This window comes from Salmo trutta, chromosome 12 (assembly GCF_901001165.1).
Source record: "Salmo trutta chromosome 12, fSalTru1.1, whole genome shotgun sequence".
NCBI lineage: Eukaryota > Metazoa > Chordata > Actinopteri > Salmoniformes > Salmonidae > Salmo > Salmo trutta.
The window spans coordinates 63138425-63160009 of NC_042968.1; the positions used below are offsets into that span (position 1 = coordinate 63138425).

General features: G+C 42.5%; 1 protein-coding gene across 2 annotated transcripts in view; it reads right to left on the reverse strand.

Annotated features, from left to right (window-relative positions):
* Window positions 1-21309, reverse strand: part of LOC115203965 (microtubule-associated serine/threonine-protein kinase 1) — a 181889-nt gene extending 160580 nt beyond the window's left edge. For both annotated transcript variants that reach the window (XM_029769092.1, XM_029769091.1), the window contains exon 1: window positions 20497-21309. In XM_029769092.1, the coding sequence (XP_029624952.1) occupies window positions 20497-20751 (255 nt within the window). In that variant the 5' untranslated portion in view covers window positions 20752-21309. The remainder of the gene's footprint in view (window positions 1-20496) is intronic.
* Window positions 21310-21585: the final 276 nt, after the last annotated feature.

Sequence of the window (21585 nt, forward strand, 5' to 3'; positions counted from 1 at the left end):
ATTTCTTCCGTTTGGTGCATAATAAACACAACCCAGTTCTTTCTGTCCCAGCCTACCGAGAAGAGTATCTGCAGGATTTGGGCCTATTTGTAGGGGCAGGTGTTCAAGGGAAATCAACAGAGATGAATGACAGTGATGTAACAGGGTGCTGTGTTGTGTAATTTAGAAGGAAAGACAGATTATAACTCAGTCTCAGCACTGTAGTGACCTCTGTAAGCAGCTTAGGGACACGGGAAAAAAAAATACAAAATTAACAATCACTGGTAAACAGTCACCCTCCAGGTTGACAACTGTCAAAAGTCTGCCTGTCTGTCTTGGTCAGTAATATCAGACAAATCTGTATTTGGAGGGACAGCCTGAATGACCCAATTTACTACAGGGAGTTGGTTCAAAGTAACCGTAACCTATGATCTAGGGTGAAATATTTCCAAGCTCAGGATGACCCTCAAAAACTCCCGTTTGGTCTGTATATCAGCCTAAAAGAGGAACCAGGGCCAAACGTCTACAAATCCAGAAAGGAAAGCAGTCAGGGTAACACTAACCATCTGCACGTCATAAAAATAATAATCATACAGCAGTTGTGTTAAGGTGACACCTAGAAGGTAGTTAGTTACATCTATACAAAGTATTGTAAAGTCAACAGGTAATGGAAGTGTATAGTAATGGATGACAATCAAATGGACGAGTAAACGTGTTATTTACAGGGAGTTTCATATTTAAAAGATACTAAACAGTGGTCAACTGCTGCTACAGGAAGTCAACATTGTTCATTTGAATGAACAATGTTGACTTCCTATAGCAAAAACATAAAAACAATATAATATTTTTTTTTTAAATGCATCCCTTGTCAGTATTCCTAGAAGCATTTAAGTCAAAACTCCCAAAGCAAAGTGGGATTTTGACACATGCTGAAGGATTGGCATCTGTACGACACTTGACCTGCCAGGTTCTGTACGACCCTTGACCTGCCATTGCTTTCCGTCAGCGCCCGAGTACGCTGTTGGAGCAACGCATCACCCAACATCCCTCAAGATTCTCCTCCCCCACCCACACTCAGTGGACAGTACCAACAGTCTTCTGTTGCCACAGCGAAGAGCAGAAAGACACAGCTCCTTTCAATGATCAAGAGGTGTAACTGGAAGTTGGTGAACTGCTTGAGGAGGAGGCCAGCTCAGTTAACTAACTCTGTAGATGAGGTAGCCTACATGGCCAGAAGGGTAATGTCTGCCTATATGACAGTGGGTGGATTGAATGAGGTCATTTCCATGGAAAAGGACTCATGAGCACCAACACGTGTAGTTCATTTGGGTGTCAAAGGAAAGCTAAGAGTCTATATTGTTGAGAAATTAAGGCATACATAACTTTCCCACCATTTTCCATCTAAAAAAAGTAGAATAAGCAGTCTTTGATTTACGGTCAAACAGACGGAAAAGGAGTCTTAGAAAACATCTACCAGAAACAGTCTTAACAGTAGAACCGCTGGGCATTGATAGATCCCACTTCAAGCAAATGTTTTTATGTATTTCTATTTCACCTTTATTTAACCAGGTAGGCTAGTTGAGAACAAGTTCTCATTTACAACAGTGACCTCGCTAACATAAAGCAAAGCAGTGCGACACAAACAACAGAGTTACACATGGAATAAACAAACTTACAGCCAATAACACAATAGAAAAGTATATATACACAGTGTGTGCAAATCAGGTAAGATAAGGCAATAAAAAGGCCGTAGTGGCAAAATAACTACAATTTAGCAATTAAACACTGGAGTGATAGATGTGCAAAAGATGAATGTGCAAGTAGAGATACTGGGGTGCAAAGGAGCAAAAAAATAAATAACAGTATGGGGATGAGGTAGTTGGATGGGCTATTTACAGATGGGCTATGTACAGGTGCAGTGATCTGTGAGCTACTCTGACAGTTGGAGCTTAAAGTTAGTGAGGGAGATATGGGTCTCCAGCTTCAGTGATTTTTGCAATTCGTTCTTGTCATTGGCAGCAGAGAACCGAAAGGAAAGGCGGCCAAAGGAGGAATTGGCTTTGGGGGTGACAAGTGAAATAGACCTGCTGGAGCACGTGCTACGGGTGGGTGCTGCTATGGTGACCAGTGAGCTGAGATAAGGCGGGGCTTTACCTAGTAAATACTTATAGATGACCTGGAGCCAGTGGGTTTGGCGACAAAAATGAAGCGAGGGCCAGCCAACAAGAGCATACAGGTTGCCATGGTGGGTAGTATATGGGGCTTTGGTGACAAGACGGATGGCACTGTGATAGACTGCGTCTAGTTTGCTGAGTAGAGTGATGGAGGCTATTTTGTAAATGACATCGCCGAAGTCGAGGATCGGCAGGATAGTCAGTTATACGAGGGTATGTTTGGCAGCATGAGTGAAGAAGGCTTTGTTGCGAAATAGGAAGCTGATTCTAGATTTAATTTTGGATTGGAGATGCTTAATGTGAGTCTGGAAGGAGAGTTTACAATCTAACCAGACACCTAGGTATTTGTAGTTTTCCACATATTCTAAGTCAGAAGCGTCCAGAGTAGTGATGCTGGACGGACGGGCGGGCAGGTGCGGGCAGCGATCGGTTTAAGAGCATGCATTTAGTTTTACTTGCATTTAAGGCCAGGGAAGGAGAGTTGTATGGCATTGAAGCTCATCTGGAGGTTAGTTAACACAGTGTCCAAAGAAGGGCCAGAAGTATACAGAATGGTGTCGTCTGCGTAGAGGTGGATCAGAGAATCACCAGCAGCAAGAGCGACATCATTGATATATATACACACAGATATATACACAGAGAAAAGAGTCGGCCCGAGAATTGAACCCTGTGGCACCCCCATAGACTGCCAGAGGTACGGACAACAGGCCCTCTGATTTGACACACTGAACTCTGAGAAGTAGTTGGTGAACCAGGAGGCAGTCATTTGAGAAGCCAAGGCTGTTGAGTCTGCCGATAAGAATGTGGTGATTGACAAAGTCGAAAGCCTTGGCCAGGTCGATGAATACAGCTGCACAGTATTGTCTCTTATCAATGGCGGTTATGATATCGTTTAGGATCTTGAGCGTGGCTGAGGTGCACCCATGACCAGCTCGGAAACCAGATTGCATAGCGGAGAAGGTACGGTGGGATTCGAAATGGTCGGTGATCTGTTTGTTAACTTGGCTTTCAAAGACCTTAGAAAGGCAGGGTAGGATAGATATAGGTCTGTAGCAGTTTGGGTCTAGAGTGTCTCCCCCTTTGAAGAGGGGGATGACCATGGCAGCTTTCCAATCTTTGGGGGTCTCAGACGATATGAAAGAGAGGTTGTACAGGCTAGTAAAAGGGGTTGCAATAATTGTGGCGGATAATTTTTGAAAGAGAGGGTCCAGATTGTCTACCTCGGCTGATTTGTAGGGGTCCGGATTTTGCAGCTCTTTCAGAACATCGGCTATCTGTATTTGGGTGAAGGAGAAATGGGGGAGGCTTGGGCAAGTTGCTGAGGGGGGTGCAGGGCTGTTGACCGGGGTGGGGGTGGCCAGGTAGAAAGGATGGCCAGCCGTATAATTTTTATTTATTTATTTTATTTTACCGTTATTTTACCAGGTAAGTTGACTGAGAACACATTCTCATTTACAGCAACGACCTGGGGAATAGTTTCAGGAGAGAGGAGGGGGATGAATGAGCCAATTGTAAGCTGGGGATGATTAGACAGCCGTGATGGTATGAGTGCCAGATTGGGAATTTAGCCAGGACACCGGGGTTAACACCCCTACTCTTACGATAAGTGCAATGGGATCTTTAATGACCTCAGAGAGTCAGGACACCCTTTTAACGTCCCATCCGAAAGACGGCACCCTACACAGGGCAGTGTCCCCAATCACTGCCCTGGGGCATTGGGATATTTTTTAGACCAGAGGAAAGAGTGCCTCCTACTGGCCCTCCAATACCACTTCCAGCAGCATCTGGTCCCCCATCCAGGGACTGACCAGGACCAACCCTGCTTAGCATCAGAAGCAAGCCAGCAGTTGGATGAAGGGTGGTATGCTGCTTATTGAAATTCTCAATTATCGTGGATTTATCGGTGGTGACAGTATTTCCTAGCCTCGGTGCAGCGGGCAGGAGGTGCTCTTATTCTCCATGGACTTTACAGTGTCCCAGAACTTTTGGGAGTTTGTGCTACAGGATGAGAATTTCTGTTTGAAATAGCTAGCCTTTGCTTTCTTAAATGCCTGTATATATTGGTTCCTAACTTCCCTGAAAAGTTGCATATCGCGAGGGCTGTTCAATGCTAATGCAGTACGCCACAGGATGTTTTTGTGCTGGTCAAGGGCAGTCAGGTCTGGAGTGAACCAAGGGCTATATCTGTTCCTGGTTCTACATTTTTTGAAATGGGGCATGCTTATTTAAGATGGTGAGGAAAGAACTTTTAAAGAATAACCAGGCATCCTCTGACGGAATGAGGTCAATATCCTAATGAGCAGTAATTCTGAATGCAACATTCTAACAGTGTTTTTAATATATTTCATCTTTGCTATAGCAAAAATAATTTGGTTGCATTTATGTAGGCCTTGGGTAACAGAATATGATTTGTATTTTATTTCAAATAACACAATTGCATTTTCATTAATTTATATGTTACAACTATGAAACAAAGCAAATGCGTTGGAACATGGTAACAGCTTAGGTTTATAACAAAAAAACGCAGAAATTCCGCAACCACCAAGAAGTATGACACGCTGTCAAATTATGAAAACATCAGTAACATCACTATAAGCGCCAAGTGGCCTTGATAGCACAAAAGCAATAATGGCATAATATTGAATATAAGTGTCGATATGGCATCAGTCAAAAATAGTAAATTATTGCCAGCTCATGCTTGTGTGTGACTTCAAGCAATGTCATCATTTGGATTTAATTTAGTTGTCATCCCGTGCCGAACAGTTGACAATTTCGTAACTTTCACTTGCTTGAAACAGTAAAATACCTTTGCTTGGTTGTAGTGTGTAATAGTATAGGGTACTCTCTTGATTGTGTCGAGTTGTCTTGTCAGGTGTGCAGGTGCCTTATTTAGAGCAGAGGAAGGGAGCTCCCATCTCACTTTGCTCATGGTGCCGTCCAGACTTGTTTTCTTTGCAAGCAACTTGTTCGCCAATGACAGTGAAGTGAATAAATTGTCCGTGGCGACATTGCAATCATTGCCAACGTCAGGGTCCACAAGCCTCATCACCTCATTCTCCAACACTCGCGCCTGCTGCCCGATGTGGATATTTTCCCAAGGATTGAAAGCCATTCATCATGTACAATGAAGGACGCTCTTGCTGTCTAGGCTACTCCAAGTAGCCAGAGTAGACTGATAAGACTCCGTGAACTGATAGAGTACATACCATTTTAATATTAGGCCTATAATTAGAATAGATCGATACAATAGAATGGCCCACCCTGTTCTATAATCACAATTGGTGATTACGTAATCATGCTTCTTCCGCTTCACCTCGCTCATCAACTCACCCATTCCTCCCATCATACTTTACTTCATTTATTATCAGATGGTCACTGCACTGTCAAATGTTGGAAGAAGGAGTGGAGAAGTCCCTACTGTTGGGAGAAGAGGCAATGCGGGGGAAACTTTTTTTTATTTTTTAAATACATGCTCTCCTAAAACTGGATAGTTATGTTTGTGATATTACAATTCTAAAAACGGCAGTGTTATACAGACTTAATTCGTTAACGTCAAGGACGGAGGGGGGCAAGAGTAAAAAAAAATCAAAATGAAGCGGTCTTCCTCATGTGCATAATAACACATTGAATTATGAACAAGGGAAGAGAACAAAGCTGCTTATGACATTTCGCTGCTGTCCAGCAGAATCTGTACTAAAGTTCATGACAGCCAGCGAGTAGTTTCAGCCACTGGGTGTATTTCACGCTCTCAGACACATAGCCAAGGCATCCTCCCAGTAAACCACCTCAGAAATAGCCTTGTAAATGTGGATTCATTCCATAACTATCATTAAAAACTAAAAAAAGGTACTGGGGCCTCTTCAATCCAAATTAATAAGACAAAACTTAACTTATTCTGTTACCTGTTTTGATTGAGTAGACGCTTGGGACTACTTTTAGCACTTCAGCCACTCAATATCCCACACATCCCAAGAGTATGCCAGTGATGAAAAACTAGCAGATTAGGTGACCCTTGCAACCCCAGAGAGTGGCCAGATCATCAACAAATCATTAGGGCCATTGAGTGCATGGGCCCTGGTCAAAGGTAGTGCACTATATTAGGTTGCTATTTGGGACACCGTCACTGACATCTCCCTGTAACCTGAGTCCTCCATTAGAGCTGTGATTTCCATGACTCGGGGGGGTGCCAACTTAAGCAACACTGTCCCGTTCTCACATTCCCTTGGCCGGACCATGCTTCAACTGATACACACACAGAGAGAGAGATATTCACAGGTGTGTCCAGAATAGAAAGAGGAGTGGGAGGCCCCGGTGCACAACTGAGCAAGGGGACAAGTATATTAGAGTGTCTAGTTTGAGAAACAGACGCCTCACAAGTCCTCAACTGGCAGCTTCATTAAATAGTACCCGCAAAACACAAGTCTCAACATCAACAGTGAAGAGGCGACTCATGGATGCTGGCCTTCTAGGCAGAGTTGCAAAGAAAAAGCCATCTCTCAGACTGGCCAATAAAAATAAAAGATTATGGGCAAAAAAACACAGACACTGGACAGAGGAACTCTGCCTAGAAGGCCAGCATCCCGGAGTCGCCTCTTCACTGTTGACGTTGAGACTGGTGTTTTGCGAGTACTATTTAATGAAGCTGCCAGTTGAGGACTTGGGAGGGGTCTGTTTCTCAAACTAGACACTAATGTACTTGTCTTGCTCAGTTGTGCACAGGGGCCTCCCACTCCTCTTTCTATTCTGGTTAGAGACAGTTGGTGCTGTTCTGTGAAGGGAGTAGTACACAGCGTTGTACGAGATTTTCAGTTTCTTGGCAATTTCTCACAAGGAATATCCTTCATTTCTCAGAACAAGACTGACTAGTTTCAGAAGAAAGGGCCTTGTTTCTGGCCATTTTGAGCCTGTAATTGAGCCCACAAATGCTGATGCTCCAGATACTCAACTAGTCTAAAGAAGGCCAGTTTTATTGCTTCTTTAACCAGGACAACAGTTTTCACCTCTGCTAACATAATTGCAAAAGGGTTTTCTAATAATCAATTAACCTTTTAAAATTATAAACTTGGATTAGCTAACACGCCTATGCAGATATTCCATAAAACATTTTTTATTTTATAAATCAGTCGTTTCCAGCTACAATAGTCATTTACAACATTAACAGTGTCTTCACTGTATTTCTGATCAATTTGATGTTATTTTAAATGGACAAAAAAATGTGCTTCTCTTTCAAAAACAATTACATTTCTAAGTGACCCCAAACTTTTAGACAGAGAGACATTTGGAAAGTGAGGCAGGTTGGACGAACTGCCAAATTCTCTAAAACAACGTGAGGCAGCTTACGATAGAGAAATTAACATTAAATGATCTGCCAACAGCTCTGGTGGACATTCCTGCAGTCAGCATACCAATTGCACACTCACTCAAAACTTGAGACATCTGTGGTATTGAGTTGTGTGACGACAACTGCACATTTTAGTGTGGCCTTTTATTGTCCCCAGCACAAGGTGCACCTGTGTAACGTTCTTGCCGTTTAATCAGCTTCTTGATATGCCACACGTGTCAGGTGGATGGATTATCTTGGCAAAGTAGAAATGCTCACTAATAGGGATGTAAACAAATTTGTGCACAACATTTGAGAAATACTGATGCTAATGAAACATGGGACCAACACTTTACATGTTGCACTCATATTTTTGTTCAGTGTAGAATCTCTGATTGGCTTAATGCACCACCACTAATGAGCTGTTGGGCCTCTCAAAGTAAATGTTTTCACCTCAAACAGCAAGCAAACAAAAGACTGTTTTTACATCCATTGAGATGACAATTCCTCAATGCATTTGAAAAATCTTTCCAGCCCTCTCCTTTTCGATAACCACTCGGGGTGAAAGGGAAAATGTCATGCTCTGATCCAGTGGAAACATCATAAAATAGGATTACCTGATTACTTGTTATCCCTTGCACAAATAGCCTACAGCTGTGTCTGTCGAGGTCACTGGGTGGAAAACTGAGAGCCCAGAATATTTTATACAAAGTTGCAAGGCACTTCAGGCCAGACCCAAGTTAATAGGTGATACAATGTTTCAAGTTCATTACAGACAGGCCATGCGTAGCCAATGTGATTGATAAGATAAAAAAAAAAAAAAAAAAAAGGTTTAAAATCAGGATATTTTCTACCTGCAGGCTGCAATGTTTTTATTTGTTGGCTTTATGTAGGCTATTTTTGCATAGTTGGAAATGGCAATAGAAGTAACTTTTTAGGTTTGTATTATTTTCATTTAGATTGATAGAATTTTGATTAACCACATGACAATGATTGAGATACAAAGACATTATTATAAATGAAACTGATCCACAAAAATGTGCATATGAAAACCATAACTGGCACGCAGATCGGTAGAAATTGTGAGATAAATTGGCATTCCACATGAAAGTTTGCCGACTCCTCCTGTAGCCTATTACCAGCAACTTCAGATAGCGATTGTTTTCCCAATTTTTTGCCTCAGGAGCATCATTAACTTTCTTTGGTATGAAACAATACTTCCATTGTGATAATTTACAATTACGGCCTGTTAATGAAACCATCGGATGTGGTGAAAACAAGTCCATCCAAGTTATCTTGGCATCAAAATCTTGATTTTATACATCATATTCTTCCATCCAACACCACATGATGAAGAGAAAGAGAACAGATTTTTCAAAAGCTGATATTCTCTTTACCCAGCCAAGGTGAAAGAATTAGAGCAGATATTTTCCATAAGTTCCATATAGAAGGTGGATAACAAGCTGTGGTTACATAACAAGGCATTAATCATTCAAAAGCACCGAAATCCAGGTAGACTCCGGCAGCAGATTAAAATTCCACTGCTGTATTATACTGTAGTAGACGGTGAAAACACAACTAGAGCCCACACCAAACAAGGACTTTAGAAATACCACTAACCACCAACCAAGCACTGCAATCCAGAGTCAACTGCTCCAATGTGTCTTACCCATAGACGCAATAACACTGTATTACTGTATTATATTTCATCATGTAGTCTTATCTAATGTGATTTGAATTCTTCAGAGCATTCTATGGTCCAACTCTCTTTGATAATGCACTGAACAACATTTTTAACAAACGCAACATGCAACAATTTCAAAGATTTTACTGAGTTACGTATAGGTCTGCAGGGCCTAATCACATGACTGGGAATACAGATATGTATCTGTTAATCACGGATACCTTTAAATAAAAAAATAAAAAAATATTTTAAAAAGTAGGGGCGTGGATCAGAAAACCAGTCAGTATCTGGTGTGACCACCATTTGCCTCATGCAGCACGACATCTCCTTCGCATAGAGTTGATCAGGCTGTTGATTGTGGCCTGTGGAATGTGAACCCAATCCTCTTTAATGGCTAGTGCAAGTTGCGGGATATTTTTATTCTATTTAACTAGGCAAGTCAGTTAACAAATTCTTATTTACAATGACGGCCTAGGAACTGCCTTGTTCAGGGGAAGAACGACAGATTTTTACCTTGTCAGCTCCGGGATTCGATCTAGCAACCTTTCGTTTACTGGCCCAATGTTCTAACCACTAGGCTACCTGCCACCCCATAGGCGAGAACTGGAACACACTGTAGTACATGTCGATCCAGAGCACCCCAAACATGCTCAATTGGTGACATGTCTGGTGAGTATGCAGGCCATGGAAGAACTGGGACATGTTCAGCTTCCAGGAATTGTGTACAGATCCTTGCGACATGGGGCCGTGCATTATCATGCTGAAACATGGAGGTGATGGCGACGGATGAATGGCACGACAATGGGCCTGAGGATCTCATCACGGCAATGTTCCCTCAAATTGTTTTTGTTCATCACTGAACAAATTTCAGGTCGGCTGAGCGCAAACTTGAACGTTGTGAAAATTCTGTGCAACTTCCAGTGCGCGTTAAAGTTACAGTTTTAACAGTGGCCAAGTACGCTACTGTGGCTATTTGATCATAATGTAGAGCTACCAGAGTGGCCTACCATCAAAAATAATGGATAAAATGTATCACATAACATTTTTAACATGGAAATAGCTGTTCTATCATTCAGCCTACAGTAGCAGCCAATGTGGAGTGTTCAATGTAGGCCGACATTCCATGAGACTTTTGAAAAAAAACATGCAGGTCAGCACAGGTGCATCAAAGCTGGGATCGAGAGACTAAAAAACAACTTCTATCTCAAGGCCATCAGACTGTTAAATAGCCATCACTAGCCGGCTACCACCCAGCTACTCAACCCTGCACATTAGAAGCTGCTGCTCTATATACATAGACATGGAATCAGTGGCCACTTTAATAATGTTTACATACTGCTTTACTAATCTCATATGTATATACTGTATTCTAGTCTAATATATTTTAGTCAATGCCACTCCGACATTGCTCGTCCTAATATTTATATTTCTTTATTCAATTTGTTTTAGATGTGTATTTTTGTGAATTGTTATATACTACTTACTGCCTGTTGGAGCAAGGAACACAAGCATTTCACTACACATGCAAAAACATTGCTAAATATGTGTATGTGATCAATAAAATGTTATTTGATGAATTTGTTTATCCACTTGTCCTTCAGACAATGAGGTGACTGAAAATGTTTTTGTGTTTGATGCAAGGAACCACTTAAATAATATGCATTATTATTCCCATACCATTATTACAGAGAATCAGACAAATTATGCTACCCTCTGCCTATTGGCTACTTCGCTTATTCAAGCATGTCTCAAAAAACAATACTGCCCCTTTAAGACAAAAAAAGCTCTCTTTTCAAAGATGTCTAGAAATGCACATTTGTGCTCTTGCAGGAAGCAATCACTCCCCTACTGCAGACTACAAATGATCTATAACTGGGCTAATAAATCATTAACTAACAAAGGATATTAAATTAATGTGCACTCATGGCTACATGCAGCCATCCAATCCAAATCAAATGCTTACTTACAAGCCCTTAACCAACAACGCAATTAAGAAAAAATGTGTTCTGAATGTATTTACTAAAATAAATGAAAAATTCAAGTATACAAATAATAATCATAATAAATTATTATTATTATTAAATAGCAACAAAAAATAACAGTAAATGAGGCTATATACAGGTGGTACCAGTACAGAGTCAACATGCGGGGGCACAGGTTAGTCGAGGTAATTGATGCCGTCTCATCATTGTCGGTGATCACTGTTGTGTCGTCGGCAAACTTAATGATGGTGTTGGAACCGTGCTTGGCCATGCAGTCATGGGTGAACAGGGAGTACAGGAGGGGACTGAGCACGTATCCGGAGGGGCCCCAGTGTTGAGGATCGCATGGCAGGTGTTATTACCTACCCTTACCACCTGAGGGCAGCCCTTCAGGAAGTCCAGGATCCAGTTGCAGAGGGAGGTGCTTAGTCCCAGGGTCCTTAGCTTACTGATGAGCATTGAGGGCACTATGGTGTTGAACACAGAACATATTCCAGTATGTGCTAGAAAAACAGTCCAGTAGCTTAACATCGGCGTCATCTGACCACTTCCATATTGAACGAGTCACTGGTACTTCTTGCTTTAGTTCTTGCTTGTAAGCAGGATAAAATAATGATGGTCAGATTTGCCAAATGGAGGAGAGAGCTTTGAACGCGTCCCTGTGTGGAGTAAAGGTGGTGGAAAAAAAAATTCTACCTCTGGTTGCACATGTAACATGCTGGTAGAATTTAGGTAAAATGGATTTAAGTTTCCATGCATTAATCAGGGCAAGGCGAACGGAAACATGACCGAACACAAACAGTGTAGGTATTCCCTCCGCAATGCAATCAAACAAGCTAAGCGTCAGTACAGAGACAAAGTAGAGTTGCAATTCAACGGCTCAGACACGAGAGGTATGTGGCAGGGTGTACAGTCAATCACGGACTACAAAAAGAAAACCAGCCCCGTCGCGGACCACGATGTCTTGCTCCCAGACAAACTAAACTTCTTTGCTCGCTTTGAGGACAATACCGTGCCACCAACACGGCCCGCTACCAAAACCTGCGGGCTCTCCTTCACTGCAGCCAACTTGAGTAAAATATTTAAACATGTTAACCCTTGCAAGGCTGCCGGCCCAGACGGCATCCCTAGCCACGTCCTCAGAGCATGCGCAGACCAGCTGGCTGATGTGTTTACGGACATATTCAATCAAACCTTAACCCAGTCTGCTGTTCCCACATTCTTCAAGAGGGCCATCATTGTTCCTGTTCCCAAGAGAGCTAACTGAGTGAGCTAAACGACTATCGCCCCGTAGCACTCACTTCCGTCATCATGAAGTGCTTTGAGAGACTAGTCAAAGACCATATCACCTCCACCCTACCTGACACCCTAGGCCCACTTCAATTTGCTTACCGACCCAATAGGTCCACAGACGACGCAAACACACTGCCCTAACCCATCCGGACAAAAGGAATACCTATGTAAGAATGCTGTTCATCGACTACAGCTCAGCATTTAACACCATAGTTCCCTCCAAACTCGTCATCAAGCTCGAGACCCTGGGTCTCGACCCCGCCCTGTGCAACTGGGTCCTGGACTTACATTTTATCCAGGGCGACTGCATTTTTTTTTTTGTACTGGCCCCCCGTGGGAATCGAACCCACAACCCTGGCGTTGCACACACCATGCTGGCGTTGCAAACACCATGCTCTACCAACTGAGCCACAGTAAGCACCTCCCTCTGCAACTGGATCCTGGACTTCCTGACGGGCCGCCCCCAGGTGGTGAGGGTAGAAACAACATCTCCACCCCGCTGATCCGCAACACTGGGGCCCCACAAGGGTGCGTTCTCAGCCCTCTCTGTTCACCCATGACTGCGTGGCCATGCACGCCTCCAACTAAAATCATCAAGTTTGCAGACACTACAATGGTAGGTTTGATTACCAACAACAACAACAACAATGAGACGGCCAACTGGGAGGAGGTGAGGGCCCTCGGAGTGTGGTGTCAGGTAAATAACCTCACACTCAATGTCAACAAAACAAAGGAAATGATTGTGGACTTTAGGAAACAGCAGAGGGAGCAGCCCTCTACCCACATCGACGGGACAGTAGCGAAGAAGGTGGAAAGTTAAGTTCCTCGGCGTACACATCACGGACAAACTGAAACGGTCCACCCACACAGACAGCATGGTGAAGAAGGCACAGCAGTGCCTCTTCAACCTCAGGAGGCTGAAGAAATCCGGCTTGTCACCAAAAACACTCAAACACTCACAATTGAGAGCATCCTGTCAGGCTGTATCACCGCCTGGTACGGCAACTGCTCCGCCCACAACCGTAAGGCTCTCCAGAGGGTAGTGAGGTCTGCACAATGCATCACCGGGGGCAAACTACCTGCCCTCCAGGACACCTACACCACCCGATGTAACAGGAAGGCCAAAAAGGTCATCAAAGACAACAACCACCCGAGCCACTGCCTGTTCACCCCGCTATCATCCAGAAGGTGAGGTCAGTACAGGTGCATCAAAGCTGGGACCGAGAGACTGAAAAACAGCTTCTATCTCAAGGCCATCAGACTGTTAAACAGCCATCACTAACAATGAATGGCTGCTGCCAACATACTGACTCATCTCTAGCCACTTCAATAATTTAAAATTGGACGTAATAAACGTATCACTAGCCACTTTAAACAATGCCACTTTATATAATGTTTACATACATTACTCATCTCATATGAATATACTGTACTCTATACGATCTACTACATCTTGCCTATGCCGTTCGACCATCGCTCATCCATATATTTTTATGTATATATTCTTAAATCATTCCTTTACACTTGTGTGTATAAGGTAGTTGTTGTGAAATTGTTAGATTACTTGTTAGATATTACTGTATGGTCGGAACTAGAAGCACAAGCATTTTGCTATATTCGCATTAACATCTGCTAACCATGTGTATGTGACAAATAAAATTTGATTTGACGTCAGTCAGGAAGTTAAAGCTTGGTCGCAAATGGGTCTTCCAAATGGACAATGACCCCAAGCATACTTCCAAAGTTGTGGCAAAATGGCTTAAGGACAACAAAGTCAAGGTATTGGAGTGGCCATCACAAAGCTCTGACCTCAATCCTATAGAAAATGTGTGGGCAGAACTGAAAACACATGTGTGAGCAAGGAGGCCTAGAAACCTGACTCAGTTACACCAGCTCTGTCAGGAGGAATGGGCCAAAATTCACCCATCTTATTGGAAGCTTGTGGAAGGCTACCCAAAACTTTTGACCCAACTTAAACAGTTTAAAGGCAATGCTACCAAATACTAATTGAGTGTATTTAAACTTCTGACCCACTGGGAATGTGATGAAAGAAATAAAAGCTGAAATAAATCACTCTACTATTATTCTGACATTTCACATTCTAAAAATAAAGTGGAGATGCTAACTGACCTAAGACAGGGAATTTGTACTAGGATTAACTGTCAGGAATTGTGAAAAACTAAATTTAAAATGTATTTGGCTAAGGTGTATGTAAACCTCCGACTTCAACTGTATGTATGTATGTATGTATGTATGTATGTATATATATATATATATATATATATATATATATATATATATATATGCCTTAATTTCTCCAAAACATAGACTTATCATTCATTTGACACCTAATTTTAAATGCTCTTATGAATTTCACATGTTGGTGCTCATGGATCCTTTTACATGGAAATAACCTATTATCAGTTCATTGCTTGAAAATTACCATCGCTTGGAAGTGCTATAGATTGGAGAAGAGATGTGTGTTGGAGGGCAGGTTTGTGTGTAGGCCTGCACAGCTCATTAGAATCACAAAAGGAAAATCCACATAATGATTGGTGTAAAAATAAGAATAAACATATAAGCCCATTTCTCTAACACAAGGGAAATCATGCATACATACAGGGATAGAGGAGCAGCAAACAAGCTGTTCTGATCTAGAAGGAACACAGAATTCCTGATCAGCCCACAGACATGAAAAAACATGACCGTATAAACACCTGGAAAATGTTTTAGTTCTAGTGTTCAAATGAGGACATTTTCACATGGCATAGTGGTAGAGTAAGTAACATTCCGGGGACCTGGGCTTGTGGAAGGACCACAAGTTGTCAAAAACTGTTCTAGTCTGGTATTGAAATCCAAAAGGGTTGTTCCACCTCAAAAAGCACAAGAAAGAAGATTAACACCCACCATCTCAGATTGTTGTGAAATCGTTTCTGTAGTTAGCAACAGATACGATTAGCATTCCTGAAACATTATATAAATATAATCTGATCTCAGAAAAACAGAGAACTGATACTGTATACTAGATGTTGGGTGGGATTGGCATGGGTGTGAGGGGTCCATGGGTGTCTTTTTTGGTGGGCAGATTCCTCATGTCTCACACCTTGGTAGGAAAATCAGATGTTGGGTACTATATTGAATATTATCTGAATCATACAAATTAAAATGACAATTTTGGGCACAATCAATTAGCGTAATTTCCCAGAGATAAAATGTAATTTCAACAAAATGTTTCGGGAATGCCAGTGTTACCTGTTTCTAACCACAGAAACAATCTGATGTGGGTGTCATGGCTTGCTGAAATTACATGGAACAACTCAAAAGGTAAAACCACATCCTTTTCTCAATCATCCCACCAGGATGTTTGAAATGGATTGCTACATTTTAGGACAGTGAAATAATCTGCTGTATAAATTGCAGAGGGGCACAGGATCATCTGTTTTATTACTCTGGACAAAACTCTGAGTTGTGTTTGAGCAACTGCAACAATGTTTGCCAAGTTCGCCGATATTTCATAGAATCAAAACATCCGTCTCCAAATAAGAACTGTTTAATTTACCAGGACTCTTTCCAACACAGTAGCCTCCAAGAGCTGTTCTTACATGCCAAACATGCATAACTGTAGCCATATCTGGCTGGACCACCAGTTCGCAGCTTTCATGAGGTAAGTATAGACAGACAGTACTGCTAAGACGCAGCTGGACTGATAAACGCAGGGTTCAATTCAAATTTGCAGCGTTTCATTTTTCATACAGTAGACTTTCCCCCCCCCAATGGCCCAAAAACTCAGGATGATTTTGTGGTACTGTAAAAACATGCAACTACCAGTTAAGACTCCACTCACAGATAGATGGTACCCATTTTTAGAATAAAAAGCACGTACGTACATGGGCGGGCAGTTGTTTATAAACAAAGACGTACATAAAATCAGCTATGGCGTGTGTTCCATTTGAAATACAAGCACAGTCTGAGGAGGAGCTGTCACAGACAAGCCTCTCATCCCAGAAGCCTTTCCCGATTTAACGCCCTTAATGGCATGACATAGCTAAAGTTACAGGTCAGAGATTAGAGGTCAGGCCGTGTCACTAGCTCACGTCCCCAATGGTGGTAACCTGAAATGGCTTTAAAGGGGGCATTGACGTGTTGAATTAGCTCTGCATAGGAGTCGCCTTTAAATACAGATTTAGTATCAGATTACCCTACTCCCAATATTAACCTTAGACATTGGGCAGGTGAATAATATAACAAACCCTGAATCAGGGGATAGGGACAACTTCCACCTTCACAATCAAAAATCAATCAAATGTACAGTATTTTATAAATACATTGAAACGGAATTGTCTCCATATTGCTTGAACCTATCCAGTCACCCCAGTTTCTCCAGAGAAAAAGCTTGGATGATGCCTGGGGTACGTTCACAACAACTTAACAGCTGTGGGGATGTTTAAGATGAGAGATTGATGAAGGTAAATTGTGACTCAGATAAAGGTTTGAAAAGTTGCAGATCCTGAAAGCACCCACAGGTTAGATCAGCAAGGTTAAACCCAAACCAATTAAGCTGATCAGAACCAGTGAAGACAAAGACGAACATCAAGACGAAGCAGCTGCTTTACAAATAGGATGCACTGTTGAGCGATACAGCCCAAAGAGGGTTCGTGCTGATTGTACAGAGATTGTGACAGCCGGTTAAATGGCGTCGAAGAGAGGAGGTCGAAGAGAGAAAGAGGGTGAGCTTGAGTCAGTTAAAAATGTCGGGGAAAAAAGGGAGATGATTTGTTAAAGAAGATTGGTAGAAAGTGTAAGCAGAGTGAGCTGTACGGCAGATCGAAGACAGGAGGAGAAATGGAAGTGAATGAGGGCGAAGTATCAGAGGTGGTAGGTGTGGTGAATTTCTCGGAGCTTGAGGCTGACAAAGAGGGTCAGGATAAAGAGGAGTATGACAGTAAGAGTGACATTTTGGGAAAAAGTGGACCATTGCCTTTTGGCTGATCCATTTGTGGTTTAAGGGTGGGTGAAAACAGAGTTGGGTGCTGCGGAATCAGTGAAGGTAGCCAGAAGTGGTCTTGTGATAATCGTTTGTGTTTCTGCTGGTCAAAGGGAGCAGGCGCTCCGCCTTAAACAAATCGGGACAAGAGGGGTGAATTGTTTTGCTCTCAAGGAAAGGGCGCAATTGGGGAGAATTACTGAGGTAGGGGTAAATGTGAAAGTTGACCAACTGAAGGGGAAGACAACCGGTGTTTGTGGTGCTCGTCGGATGGTGCGACGCAGACAGGGTGGCGTGAGTGGTGAAACAGAAGAGTCGTCTGTCCTCTGGAGTTTGGATGTTGAGTCTTTGCCCGACAAGGGGATGTTAGCATAGAGAAGGTATGCGGTACGAGCTTCTGTGCCGAATACATTGCATCGTTACAGGCGTCAAGCTTATGGGCATGTGGCAGCAATGTGTAGGAGGGAGGATCCGAGGTGTGAGAAGTGTGCAGAAGTGCATGAGACAAAGGAATGTGTAGTATTGGGAAAAGTAGTGGTATGTGTTAATTGTAGGGGTGCCCATGGGGCTGGGGACCAGAAATGTCCAGTGCGAGAGTGGCAGGTTAAGGTTTCCAGGGTTAGAGTAGTGCAGAAGTTGTGAAATGCTGAGGCAGTGAAGAAAGAGGAAGATGGCTCAAGGGGGAGGGATCCTGAGAGGAGTGGTGTGAGTAGTAGATCTGTACCAGTACAGAGGGATAGGTCAACAAGTGATACGTTTCAGTAAGATTGGATTTTTAGCATTTATAACAATGGTTATCAACTGTACTGAAGGGATGGAACGTGAAGCACAGAAAATTGAGGTTGTGGTGACAGAGGCAGAGAGGTATTTGGGTGTGCGAGACTTTACGTCAGAAGAGTAGTCTTCTCAACAAAGCCTGAATACATACACCACAGTTCAAAAGTTTGGGGTCACTTAGAAGTGTCATTGTTTTGGAAAGAAAATTACTTTTTTCCTCCATTAAAATAACATCAAATTGATTAGAAATACAGTGTAGACATTGTTAATGTTGTAAATGACGGTTGTAGCTGGAAACGACTGATATTTTGGAATATCTACATGGGCGTCCAGAGGCACATTCTCAGCAACCATCACTCCTGTGATCCAATGGCACGTTGTGTTAGCTAATCCAAGTCTATCATTTTAAAAAGGCTAATTGATCATTAGAAAACCCTCTTGCAATTATGTTAGCACAGCCGAAAACTGTTGTCTGATTAAAGAAGCAATAAAACTGGCCTTCAGACTAGTTGAGTATCTGGAGTGTCAGCATTTGTGGGTTCGATTACAGGCTCAAAATGGCCAGAAACAAAGGACTGTCTTCTGAAACTCGTCAGTCTATTCTTGTTCTGAGAAATGATGGCTATTCCATGTGAAAAGTTGCCAAGAAACTGAAGATCTCGTTCAACGCTGTGTACTACTCCCTTCACAGAACAGCGCAAACTGGCTCTAACCCAAATAGAAAGAGGAGTGGGAGGCCCCTGTGCACAACTGAGCAAGAGGACAAGTACATGAGAGGGTCTAGTTTGAGAAAGACGCCTCACAAGTCCTCAACTGGCAGCTTCATTAAATAGTACCCGCAAAACACCAGTCTCAACATCAGTGACGAGGCGACTCCGGGATGCTGGACTTCTAGGCAAAGTTCCTTAGTCCAGTGTCTGTGTTTTGCCCATTTTAACCTTATTTTTATTGGCCAGTCTGAGATATGGCTTTTTCTTTGCAACTCTGCCTCGAAGGCCAGCATCCTGGAGTCACCTCTTCACTGTTGACATTGAGACTGGTGTTTTGCAGGTCAAACAGTTCTATTTTAGTTTCATCAGACCAGAGGACATTTCTCCAAAAAGTATGATCTTTGTCCCCATGTGCAGTTGCAAACCGTAGTCTGGCTTTTTTGTGGCGGTTTTGGAGCAGTGGTTTCTTCCTTCCTGAGCGGCCTTTCAGGTTATGTCGATATAGGACTAGTTTTATGTGGATATAGATACTTTTGTACCTTTTTCCTCCAGCATCTTCACGGGGTCCTTTGCTGTTGTTCTGGGATTGATTTGCACTATTCGCACCAAAGTACGTTCATCTCTAGGAGACAGAACGCATCTCCTTCCTGAGAAGTATGACGGCTGCGTGTTCCCATGGTGTTTATACTTACGTATTATTGTTTGTACAAATGATGTCTTTTGATTTTCCCATTATGTCAAGCAAAGAGGCACTGAGTTTGAAGGTAGGCCTTGAAATACATCCACAGGTACACCTCCAATTGACTCAAATGATGTCAATTAGCCTATCAGAAGCTTCTAAAGCCTCTAAAGCTCTTTAAAGGCACGGTCAACTTAGTGTATGTGAACTTCTGACCCACTGGAATTGTGATACAGTGAATTATAAGTGAAATAATCTGTCTGTAAACAATTGTTGGAAAAATGACTTGTGCTATGCACAAAGTAGATGTCCTAACCGACTTGCCAAAACTACAGTTTGTTAAGAAGAAATGTGTGGAGTGGTTGAAAAACAAGTTAATGACTCCAACCTAAGTGTATGTAAACTTCCGACTTCAACTGTATGTTCAAATTTTTCCAAAGCTGAGCCAAGTCAAAAACACATATACATTAATCAAGTCAATAGGCATGCTCTGTAGTATGCTAAGAAAAAATACATACATGAAGCCAATGTTATCACATTGGACTCGAGCAACAGGCTAGAGACTTGCCCTCACAAATTGACTTGATATGAATCGGTCAGCTTACTGTGTCACCATTACTGCTGGGGATTCTCTAATCAAAAAATTATTTCAACTGACAAAACTGTAAAGCTGGGGGGGGGATAAAAGCTAATAACAGTTTTTATTCAGCTAAAACATTATACTCTGAATAATACTTTAGCTGAATAAAGTAACAATTTCTTATTTCTCACAAGCAGTGCACATACGCAACAAGGCATGATGGTTGTCACCTTTGCGAGGGTGCGCACACACACACACCTGCCATTCATGCCACTCCACCCAAAGACATTACTACTAACGTTTAATGGGTCAATTAAACTTTTGCACTCTTTACCATTTTGTCGCCTCCTTCCCCATGTTCTTTATTCCCCGGTTCCACTGCCTCGTCGTCTGCCGCACTCTTTTCTTCCTTCCCTTCGGTTTTTAGAGTGACGAAGTCTGAAATGTGTTGGTTGTTGAAATACTCGTAATATTGGTGTACTTCTTCTAAACAGATGTCTATACCTTCTCCCTCTGACAAGGTTTCGGAGCCTGAAGAGGACTGGCTCCCGCTGTCGCTTCCAAGAGTCTCGAAGTGTTGCGCCTCCATAATATTAGAGTCCACTAACACCCATCACGCCAGTGTCGGTTTATCAATATAAGTCACCGCGTATTATTGGTTAAAATATTTACCCAGAGTAATGTCTACCTGTACACCGTTTAAGTCACATTGAGGTTTGAATGCACCGTGTTGCACGAACACCGTTGAAAAGTTCCATTCAGTGGAAGTTCCAAGGCTACAACACGGACACAGCCGTTTCATCCTTAGCTGCGTGCAATGCTGTTCGTAGCAAAAAGCGCCTGGAGTTGGTTTCATTTCATAACTCTGCCGACCAAAGGATCCGCTGTGCGCCGACAATCTTGTAATATGAATTCTAACAGACAGACTGACATCCACCAGTGGCGTGTATTCATGGTTCCCCCAAAAAAATTACTAATAAAAAAAACGAAATAATGTATCTTTCGTCTCTCTGTTTCATTTCCCTTCAATTCGCAAGATGCAGACTATCTCACATGAGAACACATCTGAGCGAGTGAAACAACGCCCCTCTGTCTCTGGACGTGTAGGCCATCTATCTGATGCTGTCTGGTCCAAACGAGTATGACATTTTTTCTGCCCCTAGCAAGGGAAGCCAGCGAGCATTTGGCCTCCCTTGATAAAAAAAAGTATACAAAATTAGCCAATCAGTGTTGAGCTAAACTGGGCCAGCTCAACTGTGAATGGTCCTGGCCCTCCCCCAAAAATGTCATGGGGATCCAGCTTGCATTCCTATCAGATTCCATTGAGTGCATATTTCATTGACATAAAAACTTGAATTGTTGCATCTCGTTGTCCTGTTGTCTAGCTAGCTTGCTAAAATTGTCCCTTTCCTAAATTAGGCAT